Raw genomic sequence first — 20879 nt, forward strand, 5'->3', positions numbered from 1 at the left:
GAGATGAGCCAGTGCATTTTGTAAAAAAGAAGAACACAGATATGACTTTACAACAATATTTCAGCAACTTATTCAGAATTGATGGCAAGAAAATATTTGGGATAGAGGAAATTCCCATCAGACTCTTATTATATGACTATGGCTATGACAGCAAGATTATTATGGAATACTGATAATGGAAGATTGGACACTGAAATTACTGGACTTAACAGGACTATTGAAGATGGAAGATGGAATTAATATGGATAATGGAATAATGGCTATTGAAATTATTGGACCTAACAGATTTTGATGAGATGGATTAATCGATATGTTTATTTGGACTATGGTTATGACAATAAGATTATTATTATTATTAACGAGATGGATTAATCGACATGTTTATTTGGAGAAAAATTGATAGATATATTTCTTAAAGAATTGAAACCTCTCTTTGACTTTTTGTGGAAAGAATAAAGTAATGTTTATGAGATTTGATGATTAATTAAGATAACTACTGGAGGAAAGTGATTTTATAATATAATTTAAGAGACAGGATTGTTATATATTGTAGACCTACAACTGATTTGATCTGCGACAAATGGGAAGTCAACATTTTATTTTTTTGTTTAATCATTTTTGTTTTGTTTTGTTTTTTGTCTTTGAATGTTTTATGATTTTGTTTTGTATGTTTTATGAAAATTTGAATAAAAATTATTGTAAAAAAAACAACAACTCCTATCTGCCCCAGCCAGCATGTCCAGTCATCAAGGATGACGGCAACTGTACCCAACATCTGGAGAGCCACATCTGGATTCACCACCCCTGCCACAGAGACTAAAGGTGTGCTCAGAGGATTTCTTGTTCAACATTTTAGTGGCATATTCCAAGCTTCAGCCCTCCTGTTGAAAACATCCCAGAGGCTCAGTACTGCTGAACCTCAGCTCAAATAAATGTCCTTGGTTTGTGAAGCGACAGGTGCCAAGACTCACCTTTACCTAATCCATGGATTGTAGATACTGATTGGCATTTCACCATGGGAAAGTAAAAGGCACTGCATACTTAGAAGGACTCTCTAGCCAGGTCACAGCTGTAGAGGAAAATTCCCAGATAATGCTAAGTCAGGGAATGCTAAGAACATAAATGATGCATTGCTAGATCAGATAAAGTGCCACACAGCTCAGCTGTTTTTCTCTAAAAGTAGCTAGTCTGCCTTTGGAAACTCAAGCATGATGTGGTAGAGATAGCCATCTCTTGCTTGTCCTCAATAGCTGATAGTCAGATATACTAACCCTGAATGTGGGGGTGTCATTCAGCAATGACTGCTAATAGCCATTTCTAGATCATCCTACATAAATTTGTCTAATCCGAATTTTGAAGATATGTAGGGCCCCTCTCCTTGTGCTACCTTCATGTCTCTCATGCCAAGTAGATAAAAAACCCTTCTCAGCTAAGAGCCACTCAAAAAGGGACAGCAAAGGGGGGGAAGGGATCTTCGGCCCCGCCGCCCTGTATAAAAAGGGAACAAAAAATCAGGGAAAGTGAAGGATTGTTGAGAACTCACGTGGAGAGTAGTTCTGATATGTCTGCCTTGGACCAGGACAGGAAATGAACTGGGGTCTGCAAGCCAGCGACGCCCCCTCAAGCTGCAAGCTTCAGCACATTTCCTGTCCTTGGACTCAGACGTCAGACTACTACCCACGTGATAGACTGGCATCCAGGGAAAAGGAGGTAGTAGAATTCTAGACGATACTACTTCATACTGCAGGTGGAGGGGATTACAAATTTTTTTATACTCTCCCCAGTTAGGGGGGGGGGGAAGCCACCCTGCATAGTAGGACATCAAGAACAGTTATAGCACAGCCCTCTTCCTTCAGTGTTAGTGTTCTTCTTATAAGGAGTTGTGTTGGTTGGCTGTTTTTACATGGAGGAACAATGAAAATGAGTTCTACCAGCACCTGTAAACTAAAGTGCACCTCTGGACTCTACCACTTCATCCAGCTGCATACCTAGATCCAGCTTAAGCTAGAAGCCATCAACACGTTTTGCACTATCATCTATTACTGACTGTATGGAAACAAAATTAGTTTGGTTTGCCCTGAATCTATATGGTAATATAGATACTGGAAATGTCTATGGCCTGAACCTGGGAATAAAATTAAGCCCTGCCTAACTTGTACTGGTTCCCCACTCTCATCTCTCATCACCATGACTTTTCAAATACACCCAAGAAGAGAGGGCACCATGTGGAATGGGGAGGGAAGACTTGTGTTGCGTTTTCAGGAGGGTGGAAAATGAAATCTCCCAACAGCTTCGACCGACTGTCTGGAAGCTTCGAAAGCTGAGCTGGCAAGGGCAGGTGGTTGCACAGCTGCGCCATTTGGATCATGCGCGCTCATCAATATTCATGAGGCAGCCTAGCCAATCAGGAGAGTAGCTGTCATTAGTGAGCATCTGGCTAGTAAGAAGAGGTTTATTCTGTTTTTGTTTTTTGAAGTGAACTTCTTTTGACATTTTGAGAATTTTCCTCTGTAGGTTTCAAAGCCCTCTTTCCCCACCCTCCACCTGCGCATTTGGCTTAATCTCTCTTGTAACACACGGCCTAAAAGCCCCTTGCAATGTAAAGCTGTACCAAGGAGAGGAAGAGGAGATGGAAAATTTGAGGGGGTGGAGACCCTCCAGAAGTATCACACCCCAATTTTTAATATGAGTGCCAATTCTGATATAGCCTCAGTCACTATCAAAAGGTTAGTGTCATATCAGCAACCCCTTACACATATCCTTGGGTTCTTAAGGCACCAGAAGGACATAAAAAAGAGTCATGCTGCAGCTCCTCCTATGTAGCTGACATAATTTACAAGGCCCTAAAAAGTTACATAGTCGATCCAACTTATGGCAAACTCTATGAATAGAATGGTAAGCGGTATTCAGAGGTGGCTTACTATTGCCTTCCTCCGAGAGGCAGTGACTAGCCCAAGGTCACCCAGTGAGCTTCATGGCTGTGTGGGGATTCGAACCCTGGTGTCCCAGGTCGTAGTCCAACACTCTAAACACTACACCACACTGGCTCTCTAGTTACATAGTACTCTCCCCTAAATGCTCAAAGCACTTTAAGTACATGACCTTATTAATCCCTTACTAAGGGAGACCAGAATTATTATCTCTACATTACAGAAAGGAAGGCAAGGCTGACAAACAGTACAGTCTCTAAAACTACTCAGTGAGTTCTTGATTAAGGTGAGATTTGAACATTTAAGTATCTTAAATGTTATGCTACACTGAGATGAATCATCAAGTGGAAATAGACAAGAAGCCCATTTGGGTCCAAATTCCTACCACAAATCAAGACCACGCATCCAGCAACAGCCTGAACACCACCCTTCCCCTACATAATCCAAAAGACCACATGCCACAAGCAGAGGCCACGTTCATGACAGAAGACGGCTTACTGAGCCAATAATTCCAGTTAGTTCAGACATAGTAGCCCTGCTAGATGCTATATGTCAGGGGTGGAGAATCCGATGTTGTTGGACTACATCTCCCATCATCCCCTGACCATTGGCTATGTTGGCTGGGGCTGATGGGAGTTGGAATCCAACAACAACCTCTGGACAGCCACAGATTCCCCAACCCTGCTATAAGACCTATCCATGTAAAACTTGTTCCCACCTCCAGAAATAACAGTCATTAAACCAAGTAAATCCATCCATGCCATATTATTTCCTGTGAAGTGTGTTGTAGTTCCATGTAAAGACAGAATGACCTGTAGGTACAAAGCCTAGAGAAGTCCAGAGGCTGATACTGAACAATTTTCTCTTAGCAATATGACAATCTCAGTCTCTCTGTATGATGGGTACCTTCTTCAGCTTCTCAGTAGCCTGAAAATGATCATTTTTAAAGAAGGAAATGTCGGCAAATGGTGAGAAGTCCAGTAATTCTAGCATGTTTTTTTTTCTTACTATACACACCATCACACTGTGAAAAACAGAACATATGCATGTTTTGGTCTTCCATACCCTCCTCAGCCACTCATCTGATTCAAGTATCATAAAAAGAAAATATGGCATTATGGTGAGGTGGGAGAATTAAAAACATAGGACCAAAGCTTATAGAATAATAGCAGTTCTCCTTTCATCGATGTTTTATTGAGAATATTAGGGGGGAGAAAGAGAGAAGGAGGTCTGGGGGAAAAAATCAAGGCACTTTTCGCCGAGGAGTTTCTATGCCATTTTAAAACTCACAGCCCACAGACTGAATCTGCCATTTTTAGCAAGAATTGTCTTGGCATCAGAGTTTAAGATGAAAGGCAAGAAACTTGCTAGCCTTTCATTAACATGAAGGAGGCGCTTATACAGGTATAATCAGTACCCTAATTTTGTAGCACACCAAATTGGGAGTGGGAGGTGGGGGTGAAGAGACAGAAAAAAAGGAAGAAAAAGGACTGTTTCAGCAAGATCTCCAGCCCATTTGAGCATGTTGTTTTTAGCTCTGCATTAGCTCCTACCCAAACAAGAATGGGCATGTCAGAGGACTTTGCAAATATTCAAATCTATAGGATTTCTGGTCTGTTGCCTAAACAGTGACAATACGGGGAGATCAAGTACCCTAACAAAGATACATGGTGGGGGGGTTCAGAGAGGGGCATTTTATTTCTCGAGCATATGATGGGTTTCATTATCAAGTTGTGTGCTGTGGAAGACAGTGAAATACCAAGGAAAGACTCATCCCCGAGACATGCATCAAACATGCAAAAGGGTGACAGAATAACCTTCCAATTTTCCTTCTACATTCCTAACACACCCCTCCTACAGAAGGTCTCTAACTAGAAGAATCAGTCCTGGTGCTAATGAGCTGAGGAGGGTGCCCAGCCACTCATCCTGGCTGCATGCAGCTCCGCCAGGGAAACCCAGATGTGGGCTTGGCATCCACAGCCAGCAGGTGGGCTCTCTGGCTCTGTGTAACAAAGGAAAGTCCAACCCCAGGCGAACTGTTTTTGACACGCCTACAGGGTAACCAAAGACAGCTGGGCCTCTCTGAGAAACACTACTAGCTATGGAGGGGAGGGGGAGAGAACGGGAATGCAGCCAAAACAAAACTGAGCAGCTTTCTGCGTAAGTTTGTTTGCCAAAATCTACAGAAGGTGGGAGAAGAAGTGATAAATTGACATGCCTTGCTGGAAGCCAGTTATTTTCTTTTTCTACAAGGCAGGATCAGGCCAGAAGAACAGGAGCTACATTGTATAATTTAGATCTGCATCAATATTCCCAGGCATGCACAATAGCTCCTCAAAACATTCCCGTTGGTCCAGAATGGTTGTCCACTCGGGTCACCAGTTACAGTACAGGAGTTGGACTCTGGAGTTTTCATAGCAATGCAATTTCCAGGAAAGGGCTAGAGATTAACATACATCTTCAGACAAATCCTGGATCCTTTTCCTTCTTGTTCTCTCTATTCCTTGACAAGGTCAGCTGATGGTATGGAGCCAACCTGCAGCAGCTCATCTTCCTCAGAATCTTGGCTCTCCAGTTGGCTGTCTTCCATACTGACATCACTCCAATGAGGGAGGGGTTCCAAAGAGCTATTGGAAAAGAGGGTTGGGTTTCAAGAGGGAAGAGAGATCATGCTTTGTTCAAAATCCCTGGTTCATTCATAGAACTCTAGCACAGAGATCTTTGGTTTGGAATCGTGAAATCAAAATATTTATAGTGTAAATCTCTAGGTGATTTGAAATAGATCAACAAGGATTCTGGCTCCCAATTGTTTAACAATGGCAACAACAAAATAACTCCCCCACCTTCCAAAAAATATACTGCTGAAATTAAGAAAGCTGGAAAAAAGTACCAGGGTTATTTTTGTGTGGAAGGATTATGTACTGTGAACTCAGTGCTGGTACTGAACATAAATTCCTGGGGTCAAGTATTTGCACCTGGCTCTGGTTGGTGGATCTCAGGGTTCTAGTAAAAAGCAAAACAGATTCTGCAGACCTGAAGTCTGCCTACCCCTGCTTTAAGGAATATGTTTAGGACTACCCCTTCCGCATGCACAAGTAACCCACATGATTGCTTAGAGAGACAAAGCACCACACTTTCAAATGGTGTACCCAGAAATTCTTTGCAATATCAAAAAAATGCTGTGGTTCATCTCTTGGAAAGTGTGATGAAGCTGCTTTGACTGGCCAAGCACTGCAGCCACTCTGAGCCCAAAGCACAGTTGTGGATTCAGGAAGAGCGAGGGGAAGGAGGGAGGAGGAACAGCACACAACTGCACACGAGGAAGTAAATATTGCAGCGAAGACTGGGTGTACTCTGTAACCTAAGCCCCACTAAATAAAACAAAACCAAATGTGTTATACAGATTCAACAAAACTGAATAATTTTTTTCAGGAACAGAGAATATAGTTCACCATTTCCTGCAAAAACCATACTCATTTTTTAAGGCTACAGGGAAGGGATGAAATCCAACTATTGAAGTATGATGGTTAGCTGCATGGCAATACAAATAGGATCAAGTGAGCTCCACCATGCCTCTTGCAATTTTCTGGAGGACATGTGTCTGCTCCAAGCCTTGCCCACTTAATTAGAGAGAAGGCTGGTGGTGGCATTTGATTAAGGAGGAGACAGATGACATGATCTCCTTAGGCATTGTTCTTCTCCCATCCTCTTTCAAGGACAGGAGCAGAGCTCATATGCTACTGATTTCCCAGTCAAATATTGATGTTCCTTCCCTGATCCAGATAAGAACTGTTTGCATTCTGACTTTGCTTCAGAACTTTCAGCATCTAATAGGAATTGCACTAACACACCCGGTTCCAATTACCTGCTGCTAAAGTCCCCTCTGGCCAGCAGAGTTGAATGGCTGTCCTCCTCCTGTACCCAACCGCAGTTAGACATGGCGTAATGGAGAATGGCATCTGTAACACTCAGAGGGCCCTGACCCTGGACACAAGCTTCAATCTCTGGAACAGAGAGCTGGCTCTGGAGGAAGAGGTGTAGCTGGCTATCTGAAAGGAGCACAACATTCTGTACTACCCTAGAAAGGAAAAATGGAGAATAGGAGATGGTGAGTACTAAACAGAAGTGACAGCAAGCAGTGCCTGGTAAACAATGCTTTCTCTGCAAGAGAACCTTCCCTGTGACTGTTTCCCATCTAGGGATGCCCCCTTCTCTACTGCAGGGCCTTCCCTTGGAAGGCTGGGTCAAGACTTCCTGCTGTCTGACACAAGGGCAAGATGGCACCCCCCTTCCATGTCCAGAAGCTAACTGAACAGGCAGTTGAACTTTACTTCAACTCTGGGGATGGGATAGTGGCCTCCACTACACCCAAAGGCAGCAGGCTAGATACAGGGTGCAAGGTAGGCCACGTAGCATACAAAGTTCTGTCGTACAGCAGATGACAGCAACATCAAGACTCAGCAAGAATGGCAGTGCAGGCTGCCACTGCTTCCCACCCTCCAACATCTGCCACCTGAAGTGGCAGCCTCTCTCTGCCTAATGTTAGGGCTGGCCCTGTTCCACCACCACTGTGTTACGTCTTTCTTTGGGGGCAGTCTTTTAGCTGGCTGAGTTGAAAGATTTTCTACCAATCCCTTAATTTTAACGTTTTTATATTTGCTGTAATCCTGTCTCTCAGTTTGCAACTTAAAAAAAATATTGATATGTAGATACTAGTTTGGAATCAGAGAATGTTGCACTTGGTTTCCACTGAAGTCAAAAGGAATTAAGTCATGATTAACTTGTTCTATTGATTTCAGTGGGACCTAAGATCAACTAACTAAGTCAGGATCTAACCCAGGTCTGGGGACCCTGTGACCCTTCATATGTTGTTGTACTCCAGCTATCATCAGCCCCAGCCAGCATGGCCAACAGTCAGGGACTGGAGGGCCATATCAGACCCCTGATCCAACACACTGGTATTTTTAAAGCATATTAAAAGTCACTCTGAGTGTTGTGGGAGGTTATTTAACTGGAAAGACAAGATATAAATGTTTTATATCAATAAATACAGTAGACGTAGTTACTGGAAGCCATCCCTGCCCAATTTCCAACATGTTTAAAACAGCTGAAGAGAAAGTTGGGTGATTACAACTGCACATGCTCCTTCTAGAGGCCAGGAGAAGCACCATACACAACTGCTGTGTTGTTGTTTTTCCACAAGCTGAAACAGGGCTAGCCTATCTGCCTCTCCTGCTTTTAAAGGGACAAGAGATACATAGGAAGCTGCCTTAACCTGAGCCAGACCAGTGGTCGATCTAGCTCTGTATTGGCCAACTACCAGTTACTCTCCTGAGTTTCAGATAGGAGTCTGTCCCAGGCCAACCTGGAGATACTAGGGATGGCATCCAAGACCTTTTCCATGCAAATTGTACACTCAATTGCTTAGCTATGGCCTTTCCCCTAACAGTGCAATGGTTCCCCTTCTTTGCAGTGGGGATGAGCCATGGGTGGGGGAGGGAGCTGCTGCCCCGGATTTGCTCACCCTCGGCTGATTGCTGTTCACACCAACTACATTTGAGTCTAAGTTTCTACAGTGAGTGCTGGGGTAGCATAGTGGATGTTTTGGACCAGAAGAAAACCTTCTACCATGAAGCCCTCTCAATAACCCTAGGGAAGTCACCTTCTCAATCTAAGCTTCCTTATAGATTGCTTCCAAAGATACAGCAGGATCACCCCACCTTACATCCTAAGCTTATTGTGAGAAGGACAAGATAAAAACAAAAAGGACAACTGAAGTTAAACTCACATACCTCAGGCCAGAAGAAAATAAAGACAAAAAGATTACAGGAAATGAAACTCATTGAAGTAATTGTTCAAATAACTATTCATGTGAACATTATCTCTTCTGGATATACTGATGGTGAATATCAAACATGGAGGGCCCAACAGACCCCAACATTTCTCCCAAATGTATGACAGCATCTGAGGTTGTAACACCACCCTGCACCACCTTCACTCTCACTTTCCACTCACTTCTCCAGGAACTGCTGGAGTCCTTGTCTTCGCTTCTCAATGAATTCATCGGTGCTGCCTGCAAAGAAGGTGGACTTCCCTGGAAGCTCTGGGACAGGCCTGAAAGATGGAGGGGGGCATAAATAATGAAGATACACCCCCCTTCAAGTTGCATCCACATTAACAGGAAAAGAGATGCCTCTAGCTTTTGCTTGTGACTATACTCCATGATCTCAGAACGCAATAATATCATCAACAGCTCGCTGTAATGAGTTTGTGAGACACTTCCAAGATAAGATCACGAACATCCGCCGGGACCTTGACTCCAATATTGTAGCAGTTGATCCTAATGAGGTGTCCAGAGCACAGTCTTGTCCTGTTTTATTGGATGAATTTCAGTTGGTACAGCTCGAGGATGTGGACAAGGTGCTTGGACAGGTGCGGGCGACCACGTCCGCTCTGGATCCTTGCTGGCTAATAAAAGCTAGCAGGAATGGAACAGCCGGATGGGCCAAGGAGGTGATCAATGCCTCTTTACGAGAGGGAGTGGTACCACTCTGTATGAAACAGGCGGTGGTGAAACCGCTCCTAAAAAAACCCTCCTTGGACCCTGAAAATCTTGACAACTATAGACCGGTAGCGAATGTTCCATTCCTGGGCAAGGTTTTAGAGTGCGTGGTCGCTCGCCAGCTCCAGGCTCTCCTGGATGAAACTGATTATCTGGATCCATTTCAATCGGGCTTTCGGCCGGGGTTTGGTACAGAAACAGCCTTGGTCGCCCTGTATGATGACCTCTGTCGGGAGAAAGACAGAGGGAGTGTAACTCTGTTGGTTCTCCTGGATCTCTCAGCGGCTTTTGATACCATCGACCATGGTATCCTTCTGGGGCGACTTGCGGATTTGGGAGTTGGAGGCACTGCTTGGCAGTGGCTGTGCTCCTACCTCGAGAATCGTCTCCAGAAGTTGGTGCTTGGGGAGCATTGCTCGAGTCCCTGGGTACTCCAATATGGGGTCCCGCAGGGTTCGGTTTTGTCCCCCATGCTTTTCAATATCTATATGAAGCCGCTGGGTGAGGTCATAAGGAGATTTGGAGTGCGTTTCCAGCAATATGCTGATGATACGCAGCTCTACTTCTCCTTTTCATCTTCTTCAGGTGAGGCTGTTGATGTACTAGACCACTGCCTGGCCGCGATAATGGACTGGATGAGAGCTAATAAACTGAGACTCAATCCTGACAAGACTGAGATGCTGTTGGTGGGGGATCTCTCTGCCCAGATGGTTGATGTCCGACCTGCCCTAGATGGGGTTACACTCCCCCTAAAGGAGCAGGTCCGTAGTTTGGGGGTCTTATTAGATCCGCTCCTGTCATTGGAGGCCCAGGTAGCCTCGGTGGCACGGAATGCGTTCTACCAGCTTCGGCTGGTAGCCCAACTACGACCCTATCTGGACAGGGAGAACCTTGCCACAGTTATCCATGCTCTGGTAACCTCTAGATTGGACTACTGTAATGCACTCTACGTACGGTTACCTCTGAAGACGGTTCGGAAACTTCAGCTGGTGCAGAATGCTGCGGCCAGAGTCCTTACTGGGACTAAAAGATATGATCATATAACTCCTGTCCTGGCTACCAATATGTTTCCAGGCCAGATTCAAAGTGTTGGTTCTTACCTATAAAGCCCTTAACGGCATTGGACCGCAATACCTGGTGGAACGCCTCTTCCGCTATGTACCTGCCCGTTCACTGCGCTTGACGTCGAAGGCCGTTCTCCGGGTTCCAATGCATATGGAGGCCCGGAGAGTAATAACTAGAGCTAGGGCCTTCTCAGTGGTGGCCCCCGAGTTATGGAATGCCCTCCCTGATGAGATACGCCTGGCGCCTTCTTTGTTATCTTTTCGGCGCCAGGTAAAGACCTACCTCTTTGCCCAGGCATTTTAAATTTAAATTTAATTTTAATTTGTCTCTCTCTTAATTTTGTTTATATATTCTTTACAGTGTATTGTTCTCATGTTTATTTGTATTTTAACCTGTTTTAACTTTTTGTACACCGCCCTGAGAGCTTGTCGCTATAGGGCGGTTTAAAAATGTAATAAAATAAATAAATAAAATAAATAAAATCTTGTTGTGCACTTTTAAGAAGGCATCCCTCTGGAATTTTATCAGTTCTATCAGCTACCTCCCACATTTTGCTCTTGTCAGGAACAAAAAGGGCTTCCAGTGAAACTAGCACAAGAATCACTTGATTTTGACAATGAGTTTGGCCAAGCAAATAAGCAAGATGCAATTTTTTCATGAACTTGACAAGAGCTGTTAGAACATGGTAGACCTCCTTACAAAAACTCAACATCTCTGTAAGCTGAAGCTCATGCCTTGAAAAGGACCTCAGCACTAAGTTAGCAAGTTGGATTTAACAGAAAAAATGTGCAAATTCCAAAATGCTTGATCAAAATCAGAGCTCTGCTCCCATGCAAATTAATGGATGTAAGATGGACTTTGCAAAAGTCATTATTAAGCTCCTTCAGTTCTAACTAGATCAACATACAAATCTGCCTTATACAGAGCAAAGCTATTGCTCCATCTTGCCCAATACCATCTCCTCTGCCCGGCAGCAGCTTCCCAAGGTCTCAGACAAAGGATCCCTTCCCAGCACTGTTCCCTCAATTCACTTTTAAATGGAGATGCTAGGAAATTAACTTGGGATCCTCTGCATGCAAAGTACATGATCTGCCAATGAGCTACAGCCCCTCACAAGATATATGCAGCATTAAAATATAGCTACAGTGCCCTGCAAAAGTAATCAGGCCCCTGACCAATGCTCTCATATTACTGAATTACAAATGGTACCTTGTAATTTCGTTCTGTATGATATTTTATTTTGAAACACAAACTCAAAATGCAGCAGGTTCAAGATTTCATACAATGTTAACACCATATCTTAAAACAAATAATTGAAACATTGCAAAAACCTCGGCTAGGAAAAGCAGTCATGCCATTCAATTCCATTGACAAACACATACTGAAACACATATGGACAACCTTATATTGACAACCGGTTGTCACATATAAACATTTTTTACCCATATAGACCAATGCAAAACCATTATTTAAGACGTTGTTAAGAAAACCAAAGAACATCACTTTTCTTTAGGTTTGTAAAGCAAAATCCCATTCTATAACACTTAGATTATGAAATTGAAAGAGAGCAATGATCAGATAATCAAATCCTTAAAGCACAACGCATGTATTCAATCACATTCAATAATACAATGAATATCCACCAATTGTGGAATAAAACAATTTTTGTGATCTTGAAACATACTGCAGGGTGGCTTGTAAAGAGTTCATCCTCAGGAGACTGGATGGTTATGTTCAGTGGAGGCTGAACTGAACTGTCTATGGTTTGTTGATGCTGACCAGAAAAACTTGAATAATGAGAAGAATCAACCCCCTCTCCCCGAGTGACTGTGGTAAAAGCTTGCAAGACTGTGGTAAAAGGTTGCACCATACCATTGCCTTGGGACATGTTGCCAAAAAGAAGTGCTGGTGTCCAGTGCCAGATGATGACCAAAGTAGACTTGTCACCCTCAGTAATCAGGAGAGAATGAAGCCTCTTTGCTGTTATTGTAGCAGTGCAGGAAAATGGCATGCCACCTCCATATCTGTGACCTGGTCCATGAGCAATTCATGTTAACCAAAGCTTGGGTATTAGCTTCATGCCACTGATCTATTAGAATCCATCAAAATAATAAAAATCTTCTGTGGTAAACACAAAAAAGAAAAAATAAAAATAAAAAAAATTTTTGAAAAAAGTCCTTCCTTAGAAAAATAAAAAATTTACTGCAGGAAAGAAAACATAGAAATCATGGCCATAGGTGAGACTTTGGGAGAGGTGTGGAATAATAAAAAACTAAAATTATAGTAACCAACTATTTGGCTGCTTTGCAGTGAGGATTGGGCGTTCCCATTACTGGTGAAAAGTAGAAGTAAAAGATTTCAGACAGACAAACATATAACAACACAACACATTTATAACTTTTGGGGATTCCATAGCCTCTGGCCATATGCATAGCGTGAAAGTTAGTCATGGAACACGACACATGAAAGTTAGTCATGGAGTTCCCTGATAATGGTGCGGGTGCTTGACTTAAGTGCAGGTGTCTGACTTAAGTGCCATCAGAATCCATGTAGTCCCACATGGACATCAAAGTCCACAGATACTGGGTGCTCTAGGTTAGTTTCTGGCTGAGGTGCTTCACAGATTAAATTCAAAAAACTATTTACCATGTTTTTTTCTTTAACGCTGTATTCCAAAGTGGAACAAAGGAAGAAGGTAGGAGGAGTTGCTTTAAGAAACTTGCTATGGAGTACACTGCGGCCTTCAACGTTTCAGTCACAATGAAGAAAGCACTCCCCTTCCCACAAGTTGAAAACAGAATTTCTCACAGTGCTTTTGGAATGTCTTTTTAGTATTCCCTGATCAGCAAAGAAGGGGAGGGTGACACCCAAATGTCCCCCTTTGTTTTGATCTCTGCCTTATGAGATGATTTTACACTCTCCTTTTCCCAGTACCTTCATCAATTAACTTGTCCCAAGACACTCCTTAACCACCACAATAGTAACTGACTTTTTATTCTTTTAACTGTTTTTCTAAATATCTCAAACCTTCTGTCTACATCCTGTAAGCCTCAATCTTAAAACTACCCCTTTCCAATGGGAACTGGGGTTCCTTCACCATACCACTCTTTTCCAAAGGTGATGTTACTATGCTTTTACCTACTATAGGAAAGCTTAAAACACTTCCATGAACGCTCCTGCAATGCCTTCTCACATCCTCCCTCCACTAATCACTTACTTAGACAAACTGTTTCTTTGTATTAACAAACTGGGAGGGGGGGGAGAGAAAGTTTGCTTATTGCACCATTTAAGCAGTGCCCAATTTACTTGATGAAAAATAAAGAAGGGGGGGTGAAACAGCAACTCTTTACAGTATGTTGGTAACCACAGACATTCTTTAATAACAGACCGAAGTGGCAATCCTTGAAGGATACCATATTACATCTTGGGCAATGAAGTCCCACATTTGCAACACATGCACACAACTAAACCTGGAGAGCGAAAGCACGTCAGGTGGTTTGTCCTTCCATTCCTTGGTTACAAGAACTTTGTACCTTCAACATTTAGTATTGCAGGCATCTTTTTCTGTGTCTCTGTTTAAAGTCTTACACTCATGTCTTTGTCTGTCCACTATTTGAATGCACTTTCCCTGTTTTTTACCATGGGTCATCCAATGTCTGTAACCATTGGGCTTTACTGGCTCACCTGCATCTTCCCATTTCTTAGATTTGGGTTTGCTTATAGGATCCTTTGCTGCTTTCTGTCCAAATCTTTTTTGTGTGATGCATTTGAATCTGAGACAGACATTCCTTTCCCTAATTCTGGGCTTAATTCTGATACATGTGAGATTTTCCTCTTTTGGATTTCTCTTGCCACAGATGCAAAACAAAGCATGGTTAGTAGCACCAGCATATAACAATCCAAATACAATTGTGCTTCCATTTCCACCATGGCAGGGCATTTCACTGGTGAACACCATTTGCAGAACAATTGCTCTGGATTCCCTGTTACGCAGCCTGTCAGGGACTGCTTGCAATAACGCATTTACAACCATGTCAGAATTTGCATGCACAAAGGGTGACAATGAAGAAAGCAGCTCCCTGTTGGAAGCAAGGCTTGTCAATTTGTCCCTTCGCATGCAGATGGCATCAGAAACCAGCTGCTGTTTTGGAAGCCAAATTGCATTAATTTTCAAAGTAAATTCAAATTCTGGATAGACTCTTCCTGAAGCTAGAAGCCCTATACTTAACAAAACAGCCTTAATCACAATTCTCATCTAATCATACACATTCCCTGCATTCACCATTCTGAACACTGCCTCAATGGCAGCTGCATCTTGCCCAGTGGCACAATACTGGCCACCTGCATTAGATCTTGACCATCAGCAGTAGGATACATTTCATCTGCTCTAGTTAACCAAGTCAAAACTGTGTCCTTATTCAAAGGACCTAAACTATATACCACTGCCTTTGCCTGTGGAGGGGAACAACACACTATCTCTTGGACAATTTTATTATTGGCTGGCCCATTCACAGTGGTTTCTACCAAGTTTTTCATTATAATGGGTGTAAGTACTTGTGACTCCTTCCACTCAGGATTTAAAGGAGCAGATGGTACAGTATCCTCCAGGAGATTGGGAAGAGAGAGGGAATCTCCCCAAAGCTGCCCATCACCCAGAAGGTGGAGCACAGCTGCTATAAGGCCTTGCTGAGTCTGTTTCTCCAGTTCTTTAATTTGAGCCTGGCACTTATCATGACTGACCGTCTCACTCTGCAGTCTCACATGAAGTGCCAAATGTTCTGCTGCTAGTTTAGCCCTTGTACATTCTTCATCCTTCTCTTTCATATCCTGACATACCACCTCAGCCTGGGCTAATGCATTGTCTCGCTCCCTCTGCACTTGTCCTAAAGAAGCAGCCCACCTGATTTTTTCTGCTACCACATTCATTCATTCACGGTTAAAATTTTCACAATCATTTCTCCACCCTTCCTTCAACTCCACACGCTCCCTTTCAAATGCCTCTCATTCCTAATCAAATGCCTCATTCAAACTAACTCGCTCTCTGGCAAAAGCCTCACAATCGTTTTTCTACTTTTCCTTTAACTCCAAACACTCCTTTTCAAATGATTCTTCTGACTGGGCCAACTTACTCCTTGACTCCTCATTTTTCTTGCGTTCTTCCTTTAAAAGGTCTGACAAAGCAGCTGCAGTACTTTTGTTTGATTTTGAAGGCTTGTACTCTTTACAATATCCCTCATATGCTTCACTGATTGTTTTTATAGGGTCATCTGTTTTAAAACATTTATTACCCCACACGCACCCTCCCTTATCAATCAACCATTTCTCTGTTTTAGACAGGCGCTCTACCTTGTGACACAAAGCTTTTTGTTCCCTCCATGGCTGCCTCTTTTGCCATAAGTTTAAAAGTCACTGTCACCATAAATCGAATGCAGAGTAAAACGGTGCACGCATAAAACAACCAAACCTTAGTCTCAAAATAAATTCAGGGATGAGCCACCTTCACGTGCCCCATTCCCACATCAAGTCACTCCTGAGGAAAGCTGTTGCCACCAGCTTCTCCTCCCAGATTGACTCTCAAATGAAAAAAAAGGAGAGTATCCAAAGGGACAGGAACCAATTAGGAGTCTCTGCCACCCAAAGCACTGAACCTTCCCAGTGAAAATCCATTTTCCACCATTCCCACATGCCTAGCACAACCAGCTCAAGCTACTTGTAAGGCTTCATTCCCAGGGATTTTGCAGAAAGGGAGGACGACACAAGTGTTATCAAGGGCTTTCAAAATGGATGGGACCCAGGTTAGGGAACCCACGTAGTAGCTTCTGGCCACTACTGGGTTAACCTTCTCTATCTGGTATCAACTTTGGCCAAACGCTCTGCCACAATGGCCACCACTGTTCGCCAAAGCTTTGTTGCCAGGGATGGAAGGGGAGGGAGATAACAATGTGCCAAGGAATTTCTATACCTTAACCTCTAAACACACAGCATTTAAAGGACATTTCCCCACTTATTTTAAACCAAGAGACAGCAAAACAAGGTAAAAAGGAAATCACACACATTCCACACACATTCAGAACTTGGCTACCTGTTTCCTTGGATTGCAGGACTATTCACATGTTACTTTATTTTCCGCAAGCCTTGTTGCCACCTTTCACTGCAATAACAGCTTTAAGTCTTTTGGGGTAGGTATGTACCAGTTTGCACACAGTGTCGGAGGGATTTTGGCCCATTCTTCCTGGCAGATTCGCTCCAGGTCATTCAGGTTGGTTGGACGTCGCTTGTGGTCTGCAATTTTCAGATATCGCCACAGATTCTCAATGGGATTAAGATCAGGACTTTGACTGGGCCACTGTAGGCCATTCACCTTTTTGTTCTTGAGCCACTCCAATGTTGCTTTGGCCTTGTGCCTGGGATCATTGTCCTGCTGAAAAGTGAATTCCCTCCCAAGCTTCAGTTTTTTAGTGGACTGAAGCAGAGTCTCCTGCAGTATTTCCCTGTATTTTGCTGCATCCATTCTTCCTTCAATTTTAACATGATGCCCAGTTCCTGCTGATGAAAAACATCCCCACAGCATGATGCTGCCACCACCATACTTCACTGTAGGGATGGCGTGTCTTGAGGCATGGACAGTGTTCAGTTTGCGCCACACATAGCGCTTTGAGTTTTGGCCAAAAAGCTCTATCTTGGTCTCATCTGACCACAAAACCTTTTCTCACATTGCAGCTGGGGCACTCTCCTTCTTTCTGGCAAACTCCAGATGTGCTTTCAGATGGCACTTTTTGAGTAACGGCTTCTTTCTTGACAACCTTCCATACAGGCCAGTGTTATGGAGAGCTCTTGGTATGGTTGACTGGTGCACCATTACTCCACTCCCAGTCAGTGAACTCTGTAGCTCCTTCAAAGTGATTGTTGGCCTCTCTGTGGCTTCTCTCACAAGTCTCCTTCTTGTCTGAGTGCCGAGTTTTGAGGGACGGCCTTTTCTTGGCAGTGCCTGGGTGGTGTGATGCAGCTTCTACCTCTTGATTATTGATCCAACTGTGCCCATTGGGATATCCAAACACTTGAATATTATTTTGTACCCTTTTCCTAATCTATGCATTTGTATTACATTATCCCTCACTTCTGTAGAATGCTCTTTCATTTTCCTTCAGATCCACAGCCTGACCAATGATCCTTCAACAGCGGGTTTTTTATCCTGACGGTGTGACAGCAACTTTAATGGTTCACAGGTGGAGGCCAACGGTAAGGTAATTGTGTCCTCGATAAGGCAGTTTCCTTTCGTGTAAACTGGAAGCTTCCGCAGCACAGGGGTTGAACACTTATACAAGCAACATGTTTCAGTTTTTTATGTTTCTTGCAAACATTTCCCAACATAAAACCAGTGTCACCTTACAATAATTGATTTTAACTGTCAGTGTTTCAAAATAAAACATCATACAGAATGAAATTACAATGTACCATTAGTAATTCAGTAATATGAGAGCACTGGTCAGGGGTCTGAGTACTTTTGCAAGGCACTGTATATGCTGTGATTCAAACACATTTTAAAGGCTTCCACTCAAACAAATACATTTAGAAGTGTCACTTAGTTTTATATTCAGCACAGAGAGTTATATAGGGCCATAGGCTCTCTCTATCATGGTGACATTTTCAAATGATCAGCAGATATGGTCTTTGTGGGTATAGTAGGCTCTAAAAAGATTGCCATTTCACACTTACACTAAGCCAGCATTTTTCTGCAGCCGTTTCTTCAGCCACACAAATTCACGGTATCGTCTACGAACACAGGATGTCTTGGCTGTGAAGGCTTTGCTATTGGTCTGTATAATGAGAAGAGACACCATGTTGCTATGATACGACACACACTTCTGTTTTCTTGCTCTTTCCAAGCTTTCTCCCTCTGCCGGCCATTGCGTTAAAACAGTACTAGTAGTACAAACACATTATTCCATAAGAACTGGAGATAAGAACTTTAATCGTTATTATCATGATTCAGCTAAGGCTTTTGTTGACCAACAAGTGAGGCTGTACAAGCAAAGAGCATGCTTGGTATTTCATTACTTACTCTATTTTTGTATTAAAACAATGGTCTCTTTGTCTTTAGTATCTTTTAAGAATTAGCAACAACTTTTGTCTGTCTTGCATTTCCTTCAGTCTTTCAATGAGATACCTGAAAGTGAAGTTTTGATAATGTGCAAATGTGACTCAAAAAACAGGCAAATCAGTAATTTAAGAATTCTTTAATGGGGTGAGAGCCCCAATAAGAATTTGCCTTAAGGGAAATCAGACCAAAGATCCATCTAGCCAGCACACTGCTTAAGCAGGTTCCAGTCAGATGCTCCAGAAAAGTTCACACGTTGACCATGATGTGCTAGTCATTCCCTATTTATCTGCATGATCTGGTTGGTGGTCCAGTCTCTGGGCCTGTAGTTAGGGTCCCAAGCTAGTGTTGTATTCCGCTATCCTCCATGTATTATTATTGTTATCATCATCATCATCATCATCACCATCATTATCATTATCAGCCTGACCTTCACTAACAGGTCCCAGGGCAGCTTACAAAATCTAAAATACAATATTAAAAAGAATTAAAACACATTTCAGCCACAAGAACAGGGTGCGTTCTGAAAACATACATCTCAGGAGCCAAATTTAGCATTCACCAAAAACTGTATAGTGAAGGTGCCAGACATACCTCTATAGGGAGGGAATTCCACAACTTAGGGGATGCCACAAAAAAAGCTCTCTCCCAGGCCACCATCCCCCAAACTTCTGAGGGTGGTGGAACTATCAAGAAGGCCCCCTCTGCTGATCTTAACACCTGAGAGGGTATGTAGGGAAGGAGACAGTCTCTGAGATATTTGGGGCCTAAGTTGTTTAGGGCTTTGAACACTAACATGAGCACCTTGAAATGGGCCCAGAAACAAACTAGTAACCAATGCAACTGTTTTAGAACAGGGGTTATATGAGTTCTAAAATGAACCCAAGCCAGTAATCTAGCCGCTGCATTCTGGACCAGTTGAAGTTTCCGAGTCATCTTCAAGGGCAGCCCCATGTACAGCACATTGCAATAATCCAACCTAGAAGTTACCAGAGAATGGAGTACTGTTGCCAAGTCATCTCTGTCCTAAAGGGGCAGTACCTGGCAAATCAGCCTGAGCTGGAAATAGGCACTCCTAGTCACTGAGGCCACCTGAGCCTCCAGTGACAATGCTGGATCGAGTACCATCCCCGAGCTATGAACCTGAGCCTTCCAAGGGAGTGCAACCCCATCCAGAACAGGCCGTCTTCCCAACTCCTGGACTCGAGAACTTGGAACACATAACACTTCTCTCTTTTCAGGATCCAGTTTCAGTTTATCAACCTACATCCAAGTCATCACTGCCTCCAGGCACTTGTCTAGCACCTCAACTGCCTTTCCTGATCCAGATGGCACAGAGAGGCAGAGCTAAGTGTCATATTGGTGACACTTCATTCCAAAACTCTCAATGATTGCTCCCAGTGGCTTCATATAGATGTTAAATAGCATGGGGGACAAGATGGAATCTTGTGGGACACCACAGGAAACCAAATACAGAGATAGCTAGCTTCGGTTTTCTCAGAGGTCATTCTATTATAGCCCATGGACTAACACAATCCCTGGGTTAGGGTTGTAGCTTAATGGTAGAATATCTGCTTTCCATGCAGAAAGTTAGAAGTCCAATCCATGGCATCTCCAGATAGCGGCAGGAGAGATCCGTTTGAAACACTGGAGAGCTACTGCCTGACAGTATAGACAATACTGAGCTACATGGACCAATGGTCTGACTCTGTATAAGGCTGCTTCCTATGTCCCTATGAAATCTGGTTCTCTTACAAGTGCTCAGGCTGTATCAAAGTTGGCACAACTCAGTGGTTGGGCTTCATTCTCCTTTTAAAGCAGGGGTGGGGAGCCTGTGGCCCTCCAGAAGTTATTGGACTGCAACTCCCATTATCCCTATTATTGGCCATGCTGGCTGGGGCTGATAGGAGTTGGAGTCTTAACGACATCTGGATTGTCACGGGTTCCCAACCCCTGCTCTAAAGCAATCCCACTTGCTTGTGCAGGGGCAGAATGGGCAAAGAAAAGATCAACCAGAATGGGGAGGGGTCTGGAAACTAAATTGTATGAGGAACTGTTGAAAGAGCTGGATATGTTTAGCTGGAGAACAGCATATTATTAAAGAGGAAAACAACAGCAGTCTTCAAATATCTGAAGCGTGCTCACACAGAAGACGGAGCAACCTTGTCCTCTGTTGCTCCAGAAGGTCGGGCTAGAACAAAAGGGTAGAAATTTCAGTGACGTA

At 43.3% G+C, this 20879-nt stretch overlaps 1 protein-coding gene across 4 annotated transcripts in view; it reads right to left on the reverse strand.

Moving 5' to 3' along the window:
• Positions 1 to 4085: 4085 nt before the first annotated feature.
• SNX11 (sorting nexin 11) overlaps positions 4086 to 20879 on the reverse strand; it is a 28938-nt gene continuing 12144 nt past the window's right edge. For all 4 annotated transcript variants that reach the window (XM_061590161.1, XM_061590162.1, XM_061590160.1 and 1 more), the window contains exons 4-7: positions 18274 to 18374; positions 8946 to 9044; positions 6796 to 7008; positions 4086 to 5557 (exon numbers count right to left, since the gene is read on the reverse strand). In XM_061590161.1, coding sequence (XP_061446145.1) covers positions 5428 to 5557; positions 6796 to 7008; positions 8946 to 9044; positions 18274 to 18374 — 543 coding nt within the window. In that variant the 3' untranslated portion in view covers positions 4086 to 5427. The remainder of the gene's footprint in view (positions 5558 to 6795; positions 7009 to 8945; positions 9045 to 18273; positions 18375 to 20879) is intronic.

Source organism: Rhineura floridana, chromosome 11 (assembly GCF_030035675.1).
Source record: "Rhineura floridana isolate rRhiFlo1 chromosome 11, rRhiFlo1.hap2, whole genome shotgun sequence".
Classification (NCBI taxonomy): domain Eukaryota; kingdom Metazoa; phylum Chordata; class Lepidosauria; order Squamata; family Rhineuridae; genus Rhineura; species Rhineura floridana.